At 36.5% G+C, this 20,790-nt stretch overlaps 1 protein-coding gene across 1 annotated transcript in view; it reads left to right on the top strand.

Annotated features, from left to right (window-relative positions):
- cbl (Cbl proto-oncogene, E3 ubiquitin protein ligase) overlaps positions 1-9,383 on the top strand; it is a 38,136-nt gene extending 28,753 nt beyond the window's left edge. The window contains exons 7-16 of the mRNA XM_083886775.1: positions 509-596; positions 1,157-1,288; positions 1,468-1,686; positions 3,309-3,443; positions 4,523-4,936; positions 5,212-5,300; positions 5,923-6,132; positions 6,251-6,339; positions 6,685-6,918; positions 8,999-9,383. Of these exons, the coding sequence (XP_083742901.1) occupies positions 509-596; positions 1,157-1,288; positions 1,468-1,686; positions 3,309-3,443; positions 4,523-4,936; positions 5,212-5,300; positions 5,923-6,132; positions 6,251-6,339; positions 6,685-6,918; positions 8,999-9,294 (1,906 nt within the window). The 3' untranslated portion in view covers positions 9,295-9,383. The remainder of the gene's footprint in view (positions 1-508; positions 597-1,156; positions 1,289-1,467; positions 1,687-3,308; positions 3,444-4,522; positions 4,937-5,211; positions 5,301-5,922; positions 6,133-6,250; positions 6,340-6,684; positions 6,919-8,998) is intronic.
- The last annotated feature ends 11,407 nt before the right edge of the window (positions 9,384-20,790 follow it).

Here is a 20,790-nt window from a genome sequence, read left to right as displayed (position 1 = left end):
TTTCAGCCTTAAACCAATTCAGCTATATCATGTTGCCTGCTCCCATAATTATGGTGTTATCATAACTAGAATAGAACTGTTGGTTTCTAATGTACAGCTCAGTGGGTGGTTCATCAAGCTCAGGAAACTCATCATCTTGTGCCAGTGTTGATTCTTTTGTTAAATGGAAGCTATGACCTGTTCCAACCTGTAATCAAGCGCCGATTTAAACTAGGAAACCCAATATGGTTATCACCTGCATCCAAAAAAGCATTTATCAACCTGCAATAACAGCATCTGATCCATTTATGAAGCAGTCCCATTCTATACAGGTTTCAATGTTGTGATGATTTTTGAATGTGTTGCCAGATTGAGTGAATTCATTAAAGAGATGTTTTCATTACAGCAGCCTGTTGGGTACGCACAAGTATAATGATGCTAACTTATCAACAAAAATGCCCGTGGAAATGCCAAAGGGTACGGAACTTCCCCATGCTCCTTCTAACTTAACGTGTCTCTGTCTCTCTAGCTATTTATTCCCCGATGGTCGGACTCAAAACCCTGATTTGACGGGACTGTGTGAGCCTTCACCTCAAGACCACATCAAAGTCACACAGGTCAGAGCAGTGAGCTTCTTTTACGGAGTTAGTTTTTAAACCAGCAGCAACGTTTTCTGACCTAATTAGTTAAATAGTTGTGACTAATTTATACAGCAAATTATTAAGTATATTGCTAAGTGATGTATGCGAAAACGGCTGTACTATTAATTAACATGCATATAACTTTTTATAATATTTTAAAAAGAAATGGTTTGGTTTTAACATCAAGTCATTTTCTTGTACAAGTGTTGAGTTATCCTTGGACCTTGCAGACAAATAACCCGTTTCTGTCCTTCAGTATTTGATAAATATTATAAAACCATTCATTCTGAGAGCCTCTATCTGTTTGGGCTTAGATATCCTCTCAGGATTTGTAAAGGTGTTGATAAACAGATTCATCTTTTGCTTGAGCACTGGACTGAAAACGACAACAAAAAAAACACCCCCACAATTTGACATTGCTTCAGATTCTGCCAAGCTCTTTAGAAATGATCTCAGGTGATGTGTTGTTACCGTGTGATGTTAACTCTGTTTTTTAGGAACTGAGCGCTCATAACTTTGATTTTGTTTCTCTCCAGGAGCAATATGAGCTGTACTGTGAGATGGGCTCCACTTTCCAGCTATGTAAGATCTGTGCTGAGAATGACAAGGATGTGAAGATTGAGCCCTGTGGCCATCTCATGTGCACCTCTTGTCTCACTGCCTGGCAGGTATGAGTGGGTGGGTGGATGGGAAGGGATTTGTGTGGGTTGTTCGCTCCGCGTTAAGTGTCATAACTCATACTTGTTGAGAGAGGAGCTCTGTTGAAGTTTCCTTTTGTACAGACCTATAGAAATGCATCACCTTATTTTATCTCTGTGCTTCTGCATCTGTTGTACTTGTGTTGCAGGAATCAGAAGGACAGGGAACGGGCTGTCCCTTCTGCCGCTGTGAGATTAAGGGCACAGAGCCCATCGTTGTTGATCCTTTTGACCCCAAGGACAACAGCGGAGGCTCCTGCAGGAGCGCAATTGGTGCCGAGGGTGCACCATCACCCAGTTATGACGACGATGATGATGACAGACTTGAAGACCCCCACTTAATGATGAGCAAACTTGCCTGTTCAAAGGTAAGATTGTGCAAAGACGATGACTTGTGCTGTGTTTCCATCATGGTATGGTACGGTTTGGAATGGTAAAGTCCTGCGTCAGTCTCTTTGTTTTCTCTTTGTTTTCGTCCGTGACTGTCGAAAAGTCACAGACGGATTTGGATGAAATTCAATCAGAAAATGTCCGCAATGGGATCAGGAGCAAGTGATTACATTTTGACCGTGATCCATAGATGTTATCACTGGTTACAACACTCGCTGTCTGACCATAACGTTTTCACTGGATACAACACGCCGGCGGGGTGTATTTTGTGGGCACTGAGCTGCCTTGGCGGAGGTCTGCGCTCTCCGAGTGCTTGTCTAGTTCCTAATGGAAACCCAAAGAAATAAATACCCCGGCTTTAAAGGTCTAGTGTTTATATGATTTATAGGCAGATATTTAATATACTAGTACCCATTAAGCAATGTGGTATTGTGGTGGTGAATGTCTCAATCAGACACAACAGCTGAGCTTTGGATATGAATGATCTTATTGCAATAAGCAAACCAAATGGCTACAAATTTAGGAGATGAAACACTACTACTACTTCTAAACCGACTTTGACCTCATCACTCTTTGTGCGCTTCAAGCTCACATTTAAATGTTTTACTGGTGTCGAGGTGTAGCAGCTTTTAGTGCCACTGATTTTTGATATATGGTGCATTTTGCTATCCTATATCTTTTATGTGCTTATAGAGAAACTCTGCATGCATCAATCCGCTTAATGACTTGTGAACACCTGATATCACGCACACTTTGATTTCAGAAGTACGCCTTTTCTCTTGTCACTGACGATTGGTATTTCTTTACTTGTTATGTGAAGTAGGTGGCTTTACTTCAAAATAAGTTCATGTTGAGCAATATGTATTTGAAATAAATATCTATAAATTAAAAGACCTAGCTTTCTGACAGTAACCACTTTATTTGGCACCCTTGTTTAAGTGTGATACAGAAAAATACAGCAGTTTTATTAATTAATTACCCGTAGTAACAAGAAAAGAAAAGTTTTGCCTTTGATTGACACCGTTTGAAATTTGCAAAATTGTGGAACTGGAATATATATTATGAGGTTTTTCTAATACCACCCCCACTGCAGCACCACCAGTAGCCTCAGTAATATAATTACAATTGACGTTCTAATCATTAACACCTTCCTGCATTATGATCCTCCCACACATAGAATCTGTGCCTAAGTTGCATTGCATTTAATTGTAAAATAATAGATCCACCAAAAAAGAAGTGCATAATATTGTGTAAGTCTACATAATCAGTTCCAAAGACTTTATACCACAAATGAGAGGGAAAGAACACGGTCCTTCTCTTTGTCTGCTGTAATCTCCAGACAGAGCAGAATGAGATAACATTGAACCATTCAAAGATAAATAAGAGTGTGTATTCCGTTTGTACACACACACAGCTCGGTGTGGCTTGCATCACTATTGCATCACTGTTGAAAGTGGTTGGGTAATGTTTGTACATGATATGCATGATGAATACTGCAGCGGAGGAAAAGCAGAGTCGTTGAATGTTGAATGTGACGCTGAAAAATGTTTCCCACGTAGCAGAATTTGATCATGTGTCATGCTTAACCGTTGTCGTCTAGGTGGAGCGTCCCCCGTCACCCATGTCCATGGCTCCACAGTCCTCTCTTCCCCCTGTGCCACCCAGACTAGACCTGCTCCCACCACACAGACCTCCCAACTCCAGTGGTGCCTCCAGCCCTGGAGTTACCTCCAAGGTAACTGAAATACTTCCAACTTCTAGTTTATGCAATAGAAGACATTTCAGTTATAGTTTTTCTAGTTTACTGTGCACCTGGAATGATCTATCATAGCCTGCAAATCAACTGAAAAAAGAATGTGTCATAGGAAAGAGAATTAATAGATTTTGTATATATATATATATAATATTTAGCTTTGTGGTACAAAATATAGCGTTCATGGGGCATCAATAGAAAGTTAAAGCAAATATCTAAACAATTTTATTAATGTGACTAATTTTAACACTTTTTTGTCACCACACATTTCTGCTTAAAGGAGATGTATTATGCAAAATAATATAAGAGATAAAACACACAATGTTGACTTCCGCACCCATTGGGACGTCACAATGCGATAAATTCCTAGAATGGGCAACGGTATCCGAAAACCAGAAGTCCGCCAAGTCCGTGAAAAGTTCTATTCTTGGCTCCACAGTGCAGCACAGAGTTCTTCACAAACTTCCAGCCTCAGAGGATTTATCTGTCCAATGGATACATGTTATATATGACGGCAATGTGCCTGCTAGAGCCTGCAAAATGATCACTTCCAAATGCTAACTGCTGTTAGCTCCCAGTAGCCTCTGTGGCTGATGTCATTTCCTGTCCCTTAAGTTTTGTTTTACTTTTTTAAGGTGGACCTAAAGAGATACTACTAAACAGAGCGTTGTGAACAGGGCTGTTTTGGCAGGGTGATTGAACTGCTGTGGTGCTTCATCCTTCTGGTATTTTGACCAAAGCATGTCACAGACATGTTCATTAGGACACCAGGGAACTAGGTTAACTTGGAGAAATAGGGTATATGTCCCCTTAAAGGGCAGATAAATGGAAACTCTAGATGGGAAGTTTGAATGGTCTGCAGATAGAGGAAGCAATTTACCTCGGTGAATACATATAAATTATGCATCTTGTTGAATATAGTTACAAATTCATATGCCGTGGTTTTCTAGCTAAAAGGATTATGTCTACTGTGCATGCCAACAGCAACATTTTCTTGGATTTCACATCAATACTTTATGTAATCTAAATGGACTCCGTGCTCCTCCGTTTCTCCCCCCCAGGCAGCTTCTCACCACAAAGACAAGCCTCTCCCCCTCCCCCCGGCACTGAGGGATCTTCCTCCTCCTCCTCCTCCAGATCGACCTCACACAGCCGGGGCAGCCGCCGATGCGCGGCTACAGAGGCGCCCCTTACCTTGCACTCCTGGGGAGCCGACTCGAGATAAGCTTCCGCCTACACCTCCAAACCGGCCGCTGGCTGACTGGAACTCCAGGCCTGTTCCCAAGGCCCCCACCTCCTCTTCCTCCTCGTCATCCTCTTCGTCCTCCCAAGTGTCCAGTCTGGGAGGGGACATTCGAGCAGGTGTCAGGGAACTCTCCAACCGACACTCCCTCCCATTGGCCCTGCCATCTGTTCTGGACACCCGCTCGGATTCACAGAAGAACAACAGCTCCCTCAGTCTGGATCATCAGCTGGTCAGAGGAACCACCAAACACCACACACTAAACTGCCATGTGGTTTTGATGCATTTGCATTGGCTGCGATTAACGCGCATATAGTATTTGAATTAGAATTAACTGTGCAAAACAGCAACTGAAATAATCTCTATTCAGCTGCAGCTTAATCACATTAGTGTGAACATGAAATGAGTCTGTATGTCACCTCTGGTTTGATTTGTATCACCTTGTCCAGAACTCTTATCCTGTAACTCTCAACTCGACATCATTTTTTCTTGCATTTCTTTATCCAGAGTTTTGCCGCAATAGCTGGTCAAGAATATGACAACCCTAAAGTCAAGCCCTCGGCCTCGGCCAACGCCATCTATTCACTGGCAAGCAGGTACGTTATATTGGCAGGATAATGACATTTTAAGGAGCTTTCAATGTGTTAAAATGGTTTATACAGAACGTACAACATCAGAGTGTCCGCGGGGTCTAATATGTCACAGAGACTCAGGAATAATGTTCATATAACAAACTGAACTCACCAACAACAGAACAGCCAAAATATTCCCATTAAAAAAATATTTTGCGGACCACAAATCGTGTTAATTTTTTGAAATAATGTTTTGGCATTTGGCGCCACCTACCTCCGTCTACCAATCGTTGCAGTCAGTAGAGTCTCAGCTGCCGAGCAACCACGGGTTGCCAGTTACATCTGAGCTACAATGTAGGAGAAAAGGAAACTTAAAAGGCCTTGGTATTTAGAATTTGATTGTAGTAACCGTGGCCACATTCTTACATAAGGCGCCTTTAAGGCCCTTAGAAAGTATTAAAAAGTCTTAATCACGGTTTCATGAGGTATTCAATTTTGTCCATAGGGTTTAACTGCAAAAAGTATGCATACATTTATTTATTTTCCTCCCTGCGTTTGTTAAAAACAACTCGCCCTATCCTGAAAAGGTTTGTTTTCCAAATACAGTTCTACCGTTAAAATATTCCGTTGTTTTTTTTGTACGCAGACCGTCTCAGTCCCTGAGGGCAGCGACGGCAGACGAGGCACGTGACAGCGAGGAGGAGTCGGAGTACATGATCCCCTCCTCTCGACCTGTTCTTCCCCCCATCGCGGCATCATCGGCTGTAGGAGAGATTACACCTGCCCCAAGGCCCCCGCAGTCTCAGGCTCTATCTGCACTCCAAACACAGACCCAAGCTTTCTCACTCAACTCTAGGTATTTAAGACGCTCTTCTTCTAGACTCACTTTAAGAAACATGCTGTTAAATATTGTTTTTTGTTTTTTTCTTAATTAATAGCTTTATTTAATTGTTTATTATTTTTGTCTGTTGAAGGCTGGCAGTGGCTGAGTTAGAGGATGGACCTCAGATGTATGAAGCTATGTACAACATCCAGGCCCGGGCACAACAAGCCAGAGATTCAGGTATTTGTGCATTCACTCAGCTTTGTGTGAACTTCATCTGTAGTAGCTTTCGTATCCTTTTTTGTGTTGTGAAAACAGAAATGTGCACTGGACATGACATAACATGGACATTCTGATTAACTTTGGTACATAAACCAAAGTTAATCAGAATGATTCCTTTGTTATGTGGTGCAAGGTAAGCAGATGCAGTTTGTATTTAAGAAACGGAAAACCCAGCAAGACTCAAAAATAGTCTATTTCGTAATTGATTAATAATGAATTAATCATAGCAGTGCTACTGTGAATTGTGGTTCTGTGTTTGTTAGATACTGTGTAGAGTTTGCTAATTGTTTTTCATCCTTTTAGACTATTCAGAGTTACCTCCTCTGGCGATGACCAATGGTCCCACAGACCTCACGGCGGAGACCAGGGAGGAAGAGGAAAACGGCTATGACTTCCCAAAACCCCGGCTGCCAATGCCCCTCGCCCGACGGACCCTTTCAGAGCTGGCGTGTTCGTCGTCGTCCTCCTCATCCAGCTTGTCCTCCATGGCTGCTTATGGACGTCTTTCTTTAGATTCAGATGCCGGAGCTGCAGCATGTAAGTATAATGGGCTCTTCTGTGCCATGTATATATATATATTTTTTTTCTAAATATACATATTATAGAATGTATAATAATACTGCCATATCCACATATTAATTATCCACATGTCAATCACCTGGACCAGTTATTTTTTTTCAGTCTGGAGACCCACTCCTGCACTGATATTCTACTTGTGATTTATGTAAACACTGACTCATAGTTTCCTCACCTGCTTTTATAAGTAGAAGTATTATATTCTTATTTCCCAGTTCTCTGTTAAACTTTAACACAGCCTCCAACTTTATTTATAAAGCACTTTTAAAAACCACAACAACTGAAACAAAGTGCCGTACATCAGAGATAAATCATACAAACGTGTGACCTAATAGACCTAAGAACAAACAATAAAACAATAATATACTGTATAAAATGTAAAAACAATACAAATAAACAGGTCGTACAATAAAACTATTTAAAAAAAAAAAAAAAAATGATAAAAACCAACGTCACAGCCAAACATCTATCGCACATCATTTCGCTTACAGCCGTTAGAGGTTTCGTGTCTTCCCTATTGACATTTAGCAAGTCGGCTGTAGGAGGTGGGGATGAAACCACCGCCCGCTCAGAGGCAGAGTTTACCCACATTAGCTGCCTCGGCTGACCTTTCGCACTCTGTCGAAGAAATATATAAAGGAAGTTCTCAGAAACGATGAGGAGATGGAGCAGAAAATTACTCCAAGGCAACATGGTGATTTAGGAGATTTCGGTGGTGTTGCTGATGAGCTTAAAAACTTAAACTTTGACAGACATTTGTTAACATTAAAATTTAACACAGTCAGACCACTGCTGATTTAGCCTATCGGTTCCACACGACTCCCTCTGCATTAGCCGGTATAGTGGAGTTTAGAGCTCTATTCAGCAGGCTACATTCCTGGGCTGCAGAGATTCAAGACATACGGAGACGACGGCAACACTGCTTCAAACGCCTCAAACGGGTTAGATTGAAAAGACAAACGTTTTCACACACAAATAATGTAACCTACAGCTTTAAAGGAGTGATGTGTATACACTTGTATGTAAAGCCTTTGAGTGATGGGGTTTTTGGTCTCTGCTGCAGGCTGACATTTAACCCCCCCCCCACATGATGATTGCCAGGTGTCTGTGTTCCACTAAAGAGCTGAATCTCTAGTCAAGGACCAATTATATTTGACTGTCAGACACTCACTAGCGCTCATGTGATGATTGGGCCTTTTTTTAGTGCTTTGTTAAAGGTCACGGTAAAGGAAAGGTCAACTATTTCACCATATATCAGATATATGTAGCTTATACTCAGCATGTTGTCTGATACAAGTGCCAAATTACAGTAATCAAACTTCTTTAATTTGAAAACCATGTTGACATATCCTGACATCTAATCTATGAAGCAAGTTGCGTCTGTCTGTCTGTCTGTCTGTGTGTCTGTCTGTGACAGGCATATCTCGCTGACCGTTAGTCAGATCGCCCTAAGACTTTGGATATAGGTTGAGCATGAGTCAATTGTGTGCATCCTTGATTTTCACGGCAGCGGCTCATCAGCAGCAGCTGCGCTGTCTGGAGCGGGGAGGTGGGATTAAAGAGGCTGTCCTCACGGTGGTGGGTGACATTTTCACACGGTTCACCGCAGAACATGGTGTTATACTGAAACGACGAGGTGTCCATTCACCAATACGGTAGCACGTATTTATTTTGCATTAGCATGCTACTACTTTGCGGGTAACTTTGGGCGAACTTGTTTCCAAAGGTAAGCTAGCGAGGCTACGATTAGCATTAGCATAAGGCTAACATAATACAAACACTGTGCAACCTCATTAGGCACAGCGCAAATGTTTTCATTTTTGATTAGCATTGGTGTAGCTAGATGTTGTCAGCCACGCCAGTGCACAGCGTTTGTTTGATATGATATTGTACGTTAGCTTTATGCATTACCATAACTGAAAAATCTTCTTCAGCTCCCACTATAGGAATACATACTTCCTACGAGCACTGCACTAGTTTTTTTAAAGTAATAAAATAATTGGTACTTACTTTCCTCATTTCCCCCCCCCCCCCCCACCAGCCTTCTCAGAGTCGGTGGAAGCACCAGAGAGACCACCAAAGCCTCTGCCCAGACGAATCAACTCCGAGCGGCGGCCCAGTCCTGTCCCGCCAACCCCTGCTCTGCCCAGTGGTGGCGCAACAGGAGGAGAAGCCAACCCTCAGATCAGTAGCGAGATAGAGCACCTCATGAGTCAGGGATACTCTTACCAGGACATCCAGAAAGCACTGGTGATTGCACAGAACAATATCGAAATGGCCAAGAATATCCTACGCGAGTTTGTCTCCATTCCCTCCTCCACTCATATCGTTACATAGCACACTCCTTGTGCCATCTCCTCGCGTTTGCTCTCTCGCCCTAGCTTTGGCCTCGGGGTTTAGATCGGCATCGGCCCCCGATGCCCAATTGCCTGCCGCATCCAGTGCTGGCTGACGCCCGGCGACCCCCCCCCCTGTGGATTTTAACTGGCTGATAACTCCAGCGAGCTCACAGCATCTCTGGGGACTCCACACTCCCCCCCCCCCCCCCCCCCTGCACTCCATGCGCTTTCAACAGTGTCTGGCCTTTGTTTAAAAAAGAAAATAAAAAATAAAAATCTGTTACCGCAGGCCTCTTCTTTTTCAAGATCATCTCCGTTCGACTGACTGAGGACATGTGGAACAATGACCCGCGGGGGGCGCCACATGACGCAAGACTCGGAAATCCTTTGCGAGACCAGATTCTTCTCTTTCATGTCGAAGCCTCTCGCTGAAAATGTAACCAACACCTCACGAATAAAACGAAAAACAAAATGTAATGTCTATATTAAAATTTAATATATGAGTAAATATATAGTAAATGTGTGTAATATATACAGTATGTGCATATACAGTATGCAAAACTGATCTCAGCTTTGAGGGTTGGCCGTGGTGATACCGGGAGAGGGGGGGGATATGACGGAGGGATGTGAGCGAGTGAAGTCGAGGCGTCTTCCTCGCGAGGATGTTGATCAGCGACCGCTTAGACGACGTGCAGACGAAGCTTTTTTCCCCCCCATCTTGAATTCAGTCTGTGATTAACAACATTGCTTTGGTACTTGGTCTGTTTTTCAGAAATACATCTCTGTTTCATCATGGGGTTTTTTTGTTGTTGTTTTTTTTAAGTAGCATGACGACGGTTTCAGGTGCGGACACTTGTCATGCATGACTGCCAGACCTCCTCCTCCTCCTCCTCATGACCTGCTCTTGAATGAAACGCCCGTTTCTGTACATCCTGAATGTGGAAAGAGAGTCAAACTCGCGCTCTGTTAATCGTACTACTGCTCTAACTATAATCTGACGGGGAGCTCCAGTGGAGCTGTACGGCGCGACGGCGAGATTATCCTTTTCGAGGACGTACTCGCGTCGGTGACCCTGCAGTACCGGGCGGACGAGGGTTGTGTGATTCCGTTGTGGCTAATGGTTCCTCTTCTGTTTTCACTGGCTGACTCGATTCAACTTTCTGAGTCTGCAGCTCGGTCCAGTGTTAAGAACACAACAAACAAACAAACCTTCATTTGCTTGGGTAATATATTATTGTAATATGATCATAAATATTGTTATTTTAATGAATTCAGAAGTGCTTCACTGCTGCTACCATTGTTAGTGCAAAAAAAAAAAAAACAATTAAGCCTTAAATGTACATTTGTGAATATTGTGTTTAACCGTCGTCCCGTTTCTTTAAAGTGACAGTATCGGCCCGTGTTCCTCCAGTCCATGATGTAGCATACTTGAAAGTACAAATCGCTTGTGAGCTTGCAGCCCTCGCAAGCCATCAACTATTCAGTGTTTTGGTTTTTTTTTCTCTTTTTATTACTTATACTCTGTATAACAACAATAATAAAGCAACAACAAAAAAAAATATGCTTTGGTTACGGCAACAAACGGCCATTCAGGCTCCTCTTTCACGTCAGTTTCCTTTCTTTTGTGGAGTTTGTCTGAGTGAAAGAGAGAAACAAAAAAAAAAAAAATCAAGTAGGCTCATGGGTTTGCTGGCCCCACCCCCAAGTCTACAGTGAAGTCAGTATTTGGGCCAACTGTAAGAACTCAGGAATCATGTTTTATTGTAACGAGTGGCGCTCTGGAGAACTCGGTGGAGACGCCGTACTGGCATAGACGGTTCGTCCAGGTGACATGTAGCCAAAAGTATCTGCTCAATGAAGTCACACGAGTTGCCTGTTGCATTTTCTTTTTCTTTTTTGTCATTATTATTATTATTATAACTTGCACATTGTTCATATTTCCGATATTTGCAGGACTAGAGACGACCGCTTCATTTCTAGGTACTATGAATGAGTAAGGAATCAATGCACAGAGCTTTTAGGTACATTGACTTGAACCTTTCCCAGCCTATGAAGAATGTTTGTTTTTTTATTAATTTAACTTTTTTTATATATATATACATATACATTAGATGACGCGTCAATAGCTACTACATTTTTCGGGTCTCTGCTGTCTCTTGCCTGGATGCTCTCTTCTCGCTATCTGTTCCTAGTTGCCTTGAGAAACTTCTTGAATTATGGGTAATGAACGGGGAGGTCCCCAATCCTCAATACTGTACCAATGTTTTTTTTTTTGTTTTAGGGCAGCAACGTTGTGTATTATATACGTATATTTTTGTTTCAGTTTTCGCACCAGTTACACCAGTTTGTGCTTCGATACTGTCACTCTAAAGAAAATGATATGAAAAAGTGATATGAAAAGGAAAAAAAAAGAAGAAAAAAAATAGCTGTTATATTTCATTTTTGCATTCCCGTTGGTGTATTTTGTTCCAAAGGTTTTGTTTACTTGAGTGAATAATTCTGTGAGCAGTGCCATATGTTTTTAGAGATCCTCACGGCCTCGTGTTTCGAGGAGAGTCTGTCGGTATCGGTGTGTGCACTTATCGACCTCTGAAGGCCAGATTGTGCAGTATTGCTTGTTGTTAAACGTGTCCTCTCTGAGTCTTCGGCAGCATCGGGCCTCGCCAAAGAGAGCGCGAGTGCTGATCTGTGAATTGCCTCTTACCTGCTCCCCTCTCGCTTAAAAGACGAATCAAGTACCATATCAGTTTCACAGCCTTGGTGATACTTGATACCCCACCGTTTGCTCTCGGCCCCTCTGCTGGGGAACTTCAGCTTTCTACCACAGGAGGGAGATGTCGGTCCATGTAGCTGTGTCGCCCCCCCCATCAGTAAAAGGCATTCATTAACTTTACAATGGTTTTTAAAGCTCATATCACTTTGGAAGTATGCACAGTGCTGTAATAAAAATAAGCAAAAGCCATTGTGTGTGTTTGTGTGTTTTTATTTTCTTTATACATGAGATGTCGAGCTCATAGAAACCAACATTTCTAAACTTATTAAGGTACAATATGTACCTAAAATGTTTTTCAAAAAAATGGACAAATTTTGGACGACATAGTATATAGTAGGATATTTTTGTCAAATTTTGGACGACATAGTATAGTATGACGTTTGTCAAAATTTGAACCATGAAAATGTTTTCTCAAATTTGGGACGACAAAGTATAGGATGACGTTTGTCAAATTTTGAACCATAAAAATGTTTTCTCAAATTTTGGACGACATAGTATAATATGACGTTTTGGGCAAATTTTGAACCAAAAAATGTTTTTCAACAAAATTGAAAATTTTTGACGACATAGTATATAGTAGGATATTTTTGTCAAATTTTGGACGACATAGTATAGGATGACATTTTGGGCAAATTTTGAACCAAAAAATGTTTTTCAAAAAAATGGACACATTTTGGACGACATAGTATATAGTAGGATATTTTTGTAAAATTTTGGACGACATAGTATAGTATGTCGTTTGTCAAATTTTGAACCATAAAAATGTTTTCTAAAATTTTGGACGACATAGTATAATATGACATTTGTCAAAATTTGAACCATAAAAATGTTTTCTCACATTTTGGACGACAAAGTATAGGATGACGTTTGTCAAATTTTGAACCATAAAAATGTCTTTCAAAAAGATTGACAAATTTTGGACAACATAGTATATAGTAGGATATCTTTGTCAAATTTTGGACGACATATCACTCATACCACTTTGGAAGTATGCACAGTGCTGTAATAAAAATAAGCAAAAGCCATTGTGTGTGTTTATGTGTGTTTTTATTTTCTTTATACATGAGATGTCGAGCTCATAGAAACCAACATTTCTAAACTTATTAAGGTACAATATGTACCTAAAATGTTTTTCAAAAAAATTGACACATTTTGGACGACATAGTATATAGTAGGATATTTTTGTCAAATTTTGGACGACATAGTATAGTATGACGTTTGTCAAAATTTGAACCATGAAAATGTTTTCTCAAATTTTGGACGACAAAGTATAGGATGACGTTTGTAAAATTTTGAACCATAAAAATGTTTTCTCAAATTTTGGACGACATAGTATAATATGACGTTTTGGGCAAATTTTGAACCAAAAAATGTTTTTCAACAAAATTGACAAATTTTGGACGACATAGTATATAGTAGGATATTTTTGTCAAATTTTGGACGACATAGTATAGTATGACGTTTGTCAAAATTTGAACCATAAACATGTTTTCTCAAATTTTGGACGACATAGTATAATATGACATTTTGGGCAAATTTTGAACCAAAAAATGTTTTCTCAAATTTTGGACGACATAGTATAATATGACATTTGTCAAAATTTGAACCATAAAAATGTTTTCTCAAATTTTGGACAACACAGTATAGGATGACGTTTGTCAAAATTTGAACCATAAAAATGTTTTCTCAAATTTTGGACGACATAGTATAATATGACATTTTGGGCAAATTTTGAACCAAAAATTTTTTTTCAAAAAGATTGACAAATTTTGGACCACTTAGTATATAGTAGGACATCTTTGTCAAATTTTGGACGACATAGTATAGTATGACGTTTGTCAAATTTTGAACCATAAAAATGTTTTTCAAAAAAATTGACAAATTTTGGACGACATAGTATAGTATGACGTTTGTCAAATTTTGAACCATAAAAATGTTTTTCCAAAAAATTGACAAATTTTGGACGACATAGTATAGTATGACGTTTGTCAAATTTTGAACCATAAAAATGTTTTCTCATTTTGGACGGCATACTATAATATGACATTTTGGGCAAATTTTGAACCAAAAAATGTTTTTCAAAAAGATTGACAAATTTTGGACGACATAGTATATTGTAGGACATTTTTGTCAAATTTTGGACGACACAGTATAGGATGACGTTTTGGGCAAATTTTGAACCATAAAAATGTTATCTCAAATTTTGGACGACATAGTATAGTATGACGTTTGTCAAAATTTGAACCATAAAAATGTTATCTCAAATTTTGGACGACATAGTATAGTATGACGTTTGTCAAAATTTGAACCATAAAAATGTTTTCTCAAATTTTGGACGACAGTAAAGGATGACGTTTGTCAAATTTTGAACCATAAAAATGTTTTTCAAAAAAATTTACAAATTTTGGACGACATAGTATAGTATGACGTTTTGGGCAAATTTTAAACCAAAAAATGTTTTTCAAAAAAATTGACAAATTTTGGACGACATAGTATAGTATGACGTTTGTCAAATTTTGAACCATAAAAATGTTTTCTCAAATTTTGGACGACATAGTATAATATGACGTTTTGGGCAAATTTTGAACCATAAATATGTTTTCTCATTTTGGTAGGCATAGTATAATATGACATTTTGGGCAAATTTTAAACCAAAAAATGTTTTCAAAAAAATTGACAAATTTTGGACGACATAGTATAGTATGACGTTTGTCAAATTTTGAACCATAAAAATGTTTTCTCAAATTTTGGACGACATAGTATAATATGACGTTTTGGGCAAATTTTGAACCAACATTTTTTTCATCAAATTTTGGACGACACAGAATAGGATGACGTTTTGGGCAAATTTTGAACCAAAAAATGTTTTTCAAAAGAATTGACAAATTTTGGACGACATAGTATATAGTAGGACATTTTTGTCAAATTTTGGACGACATAGCATAGTATGACATTTATCTCATTTTGAACCATAAAAATGTTTTCTCAAATTTTGGACGACATAGTGTAGTATGACGTTCTGGGCAAATTTTGAGCCAATAAATGTTTTATCAAATTTTGGACGACACAGTATAGGATGACATTTTGGGCAAATTTTGAACCAAAAAATGTTTTTCAAAAGAATTGACAAATTTTGGACGACATAGTATATAGTAGGAAATTATTGTAAAATTTTGGACGACATAGTATAATATGACGTTTGTCAAAATTTTAACCATAAAAATGTTTTCTCAAATTTTGGACGACATAGTATAATATGAAGTTCTGGGCAAATTTTGAACCATAAAAATGTTTTCTCAAATTTTGGACGACATAGTATAGGATGACATTTTGGGCAAATTTTGAACAAAAAATGTTTTTCAACAAAATTGACAAATTTTGGACGACATAGTATATAGTAGGATATTTTTGTCAAATTTTGGACGACATAGTATAGTATGACGTTTTGGGCAAATTTTGAACCAAAAAATGTTTTTCAACAAAATTGACAAATTTTGGACGACATAGTATATAGTAGGATATTTTTGTCAAATTTTGGACGACATAGTATAGTATGACGTTTGTCAAAATTTGAACCATAAACATGTTTTCTCAAATTTTGGACGACATAGTATAATATGACATTTTGGGCAAATTTTGAACCAAAAAATGTTTTCTCAAATTTTGGACGACACAGTATAGGATGACATTTTGGGCAAATTTTGAACCAAAAAATGTTTTTCAAAAAAATGGACACATTTTGGACGACATAGTATATAGTAGGATATTTTTGTAAAATTTTGGACGACATAGTATAGTATGTCGTTTGTCAAATTTTGAACCATAAAAATGTTTTCTAAAATTTTGGACGACATAGTATAATATGACATTTGTCAAATTTTGAACCATAAAAATGTTTTCTCAAATTTTGGACGACATAGTATAATATGACATTTGTCAAAATTTGAACCATAAAAATGTTTTCTCAAATTTTGGACGACACAGTATAGGATGACGTTTGTCAAAATTTGAACCATAAAAATGTTTTCTCAAATTTTGGACGACATAGTATAATATGACATTTTGGGCAAATTTTGAACCAAAATTTTTTTTTCAAAAAGATTGACAAATTTTGGACCACTTAGTATATAGTAGGACATCTTTGTCAAATTTTGGACGACATAGTATAGTATGACGTTTGTCAAATTTTGAACCATAAAAATGTTTTTCAAAAAAATTGACAAATTTTGGACGACATAGTATAGTATGACGTTTGTCAAATTTTGAACCATAAAAATGTTTTCTCATTTTGGACGGCATACTATAATATGACATTTTGGGCAAATTTTGAACCAAAAAATGTTTTTCAAAAAGATTGACAAATTTTGGACGACATAGTATATTGTAGGACATTTTTGTCAAATTTTGGACGACACAGTATAGGATGACGTTTTGGGCAAATTTTGAACCAAAAAATGTTATCTCAAATTTTGGACGACATAGTATAGTATGTCGTTTGTCAAATTTTGAACCATAAAAATGTTATCTCAAATTTTGGACGACATAGTATAGTATGACGTTTGTCAAAATTTGAACCATAAAAATGTTATCTCAAATTTTGGACGACATAGTATAGTATGACGTTTGTCAAAATTTGAACCATAAAAATGTTTTCTCAAATTTTGGACGACAGTAAAGGATGACGTTTGTCAAATTTTGAACCATAAAAATGTTTTTCAAAAAAATTTACAAATTTTGGACGACATAGTATAGTATGACGTTTTGGGCAAATTTTAAACCAAAAAATGTTTTTCAAAAAAATTGACAAATTTTGGACGACATAGTATAGTATGACGTTTGTCAAATTTTGAACCATAAAAATGTTTTCTCAAATTTTGGACGACATAGTATAATATGACGTTTTGGGCAAATTTTGAACCATAAATATGTTTTCTCATTTTGGACGGCATAGTATAATATGACATTTTGGGCAAATTTTAAACCAAAAAATGTTTTTCAAAAAAATTGACAAATTTTGGACGACATAGTATAGTATGACGTTTGTCCAATTTTGAACCATAAAAATGTTTTCTCAAATTTTGGACGACATAGTATAATATGACGTTTTGGGCAAATTTTGAACCAACATTTTTTTCATCAAATTTTGGACGACACAGAATAGGATGACGTTTTGGGCAAATTTTGAACCAAAAAATGTTTTTCAAAAGAATTGACAAATTTTGGACGACATAGTATATAGTAGGACATTTTTGTCAAATTTTGGACGACATAGCATAGTATGACATTTATCTAATTTTGAACCATAAAAATGTTTTCTCAAATTTTGGACGACATAGTGTAGTATGACGTTGTGGGCAAATTTTGAGCCAATAAATGTTTTATCAAATTTTGGACGACACAGTATAGGATGACATTTTGGGCAAATTTTGAACCAAAAAATGTTTTTCAAAAGAATTGACAAATTTTGGACGACAGTATATAGTAGGAAATTATTGTTAAATTTTGGACGACATAGTATAATATGACGTTTGTCAAAATTTTAACCATAAAAATGTTTTCTCAAATTTTGGACGACATAGTATAATATGAAGTTCTGGGCAAATTTTGAACCATAAAAATGTTTTCTCAAATTTTGGACGACATAGTATAGGATGACATTTTGGGCAAATTTTGAACAAAAAATTTGTCAAATTTTGAACCATAAAAATGTTTTCTCAAATTTTGGACGACATAGTATAATATGACATTTCAGGCAAATTTTGAACCAAAAAATGTTTTCTCAAATTTTGGACGACACAGTATAGGATGACATTTTGGGCAAATTTTGAACCAAAAAATGTTTTTCAAAAAAATTGACAAATTTTGGACGACATAGTATATAGTAGGATATTTTTGTAAAATTTTGGACGACATAGTATAGTATGTCGTTTGTCAAATTTTGAACCATAAAAATGTTTTCTAAAATTTTGGACGACATAGTATAATACGACATTTGTCAAAATTTGAACCATAAAAATGTTTTCTCAAATTTTGGACGACAAAGTATAGGATGACGTTTGTCAAATTTTGAACCATAAAAATGTTTTTCAAAAAGATTGACAAATTTTGGACAACATAGTATATAGTAGGATATCTTTGTCAAATTTTGGACGACATATTATAGTATGACGTTTGTCAAAATTTGAACCATAAAAATGTTTTCTCAAATTTTGGACGACATAGTATAATATGACATTTTGGGCAAATTTTGAACCAAAATTTTTTTTTCAAAAAGATTGACAAATTTTTGACCACTTAGTATATAGTAGGACATCTTTGTCAAATTTTGGACGACATAGTATAGTATGACGTTTGTCAAATTTTGAACCATAAAAATGTTTTTCAAAAAAATTGACAAATTTTGGACGACATAGTATAGTATGACGTTTGTCAAATTTTGAACCATAAAAATGTTTTTCCAAAAAATTGACAAATTTTGGACGACATAGTATAGTATGACGTTTGTCAAATTTTGAACCATAAAAATGTTTTCTCATTTTGGACGGCATACTATAATATGACATTTTGGGCAAATTTTGAACCAAAAAATGTTTTTCAAAAAGATTGACAAATTTTGGACGACATAGTATATAGTAGGACATTTTTGTCAAATTTTGGACGACACAGTATAGGATGACGTTTTGGGCAAATTTTGAACCAAAAAATGTTATCTCAAATTTTGGACGACATAGTATAGTATGACGTTGGTCAAATTTTGAACCATAAAAATGTTATCTCAAATTTTGGACGACATAGTATAGTATGACGTTTGTCAAAATTTGAACCATAAAAATGTTTTCTCAAATTTTGGACGACAGTAAAGTATGACGTTTGTCAAATTTTGAACCATAAAAATGTTTTTCAAAAAAATTTACAAATTTTGGACGACATTTGTATGACGTTTGTCAAATTTTGAACCATAAATATGTTTTCTCATTTTGGACGGCATAGTATAATATGACATTTTGGGCAAATTTTAAACCAAAAAATGTTTTTCAAAAAATGGACAAATTTTGGACGACATAGTATAGTATGACGTTTGTCAAATTTTGAACCATAAAAATGTTTTCTCAAATTTTGGACGACATAGTATAATATGACGTTTTGGGCAAATTTTGAACCAACATTTTTTTCATCAAATTTTGGACGACAGAATAGGATGACGTTTTGGGCAAATTTTGAACCAAAAAATGTTTTTCAAAAGAATTGACAAATTTTGGACGACATAGTATATAGTAGGACATTTTTGTCAAATTTTGGACGACATAGCATAGTATGACATTTATCTCATTTTGAACCATAAAAATGTTTTCTCAAATTTTGGACGACATAGTATAGTATGACGTTCTGGGCAAATTTTGAACCATAAAAATGCTTTCTCAAATTTTGGACGACATAGTATAGGATGACATTTTGGGCAAATTTTGAACAAAAAATGTTTTTCAAAAAAATTGACAAATTTTGGACGACATAGTATATTATGACATTTGTCAAATTTTGAACCATAAAAATGTTTTCTCAAATTTTGGACGACATAGTATAATATGACATTTTGGGCAAATTTTGAACCAAAAAATGTTTTTCAAAAGAATTGACAAATTTTGGACGACATAGTATATAGTAGGACATTTTTGTCAAATTTTGGACGACATAGTATAGTATGACATTTATCTAATTTTGAACCATAAAAATGTTTTCTCAAATTTTGGACGACATAGTATAATATGACGTTTTGGGCAAATTTTGAACCAAAAAATGTTTTCTCAAATTTTGGACGACACAGTATAGGATGACATTTTGGGCAAATTTTGAACCAAAAAATGTTTTTCAAAAAAATTGACAAATTTTGGACGACATAGTATATATTAGGACATTATTGTCAAATTTTGGACGACATAGTAAAATATGACGTTTGTCAAAATTTGAACCATAAAAATGTTTTCTCAAATTTTGGACGACATATATGCCCGATATATATGACATTTTGGGCAAATTTTGAACCAAAAAATGTTTTATCAAATTTTGGACGACACAGTATAGGATGACATTTTGGGCAAATTTTGAACCAAAAAATGTTTTTCAAAAAAATTGACAAATTTTGGACGACATAGTATAGTATGACATTTATCTAATTTTGAACCATAAAAATGTTTTCTCAAATTTTTGGACGACATAGTATAATATGACATTTTGGGCAAATTTTGAAACCAAAAAATGTTTTATCAAATTTTGGCCGACACAGTATAGGATGACATTTGTCAAAATTTGAACCATAAAAATGTTTTTTCAAATTTTGGACGACATAGTATAATATGACGTTTTGGGCAAATTTTGAACAAAAAAATTTATTTTCAAAAAAATTCACAAATTTTGGACGACATAGTATATAGTAGGACATTTTTGTCAAATTTTGGACGACACAGTATAGTATGACGTTTGTCAAATTTTGAGCCATAAAAATGTTTTCTCAAATTTTGGACGACATAGTATAATATGACGTTTTGGGCAAATTTTGAAACCAAAAAATGTTTTATCAAATTTTGGCCGACACAGTATAGGATGACATTTGTCAAAATTTGAACCATAAAAATGTTTTTTCAAATTTTGGACGACATAGTATAATATGACGTTTTGGGCAAATTTTGAACAAAAAAATTTATTTTCAAAAAAATTCACAAATTT

The sequence above is a fragment of the Microchirus variegatus genome, assembly GCF_963457635.1.
Source record: "Microchirus variegatus genome assembly, chromosome: 3".
Lineage (NCBI taxonomy): Eukaryota > Metazoa > Chordata > Actinopteri > Pleuronectiformes > Soleidae > Microchirus > Microchirus variegatus.
This window is presented reverse-complemented; position numbering and strand designations above follow the sequence as displayed.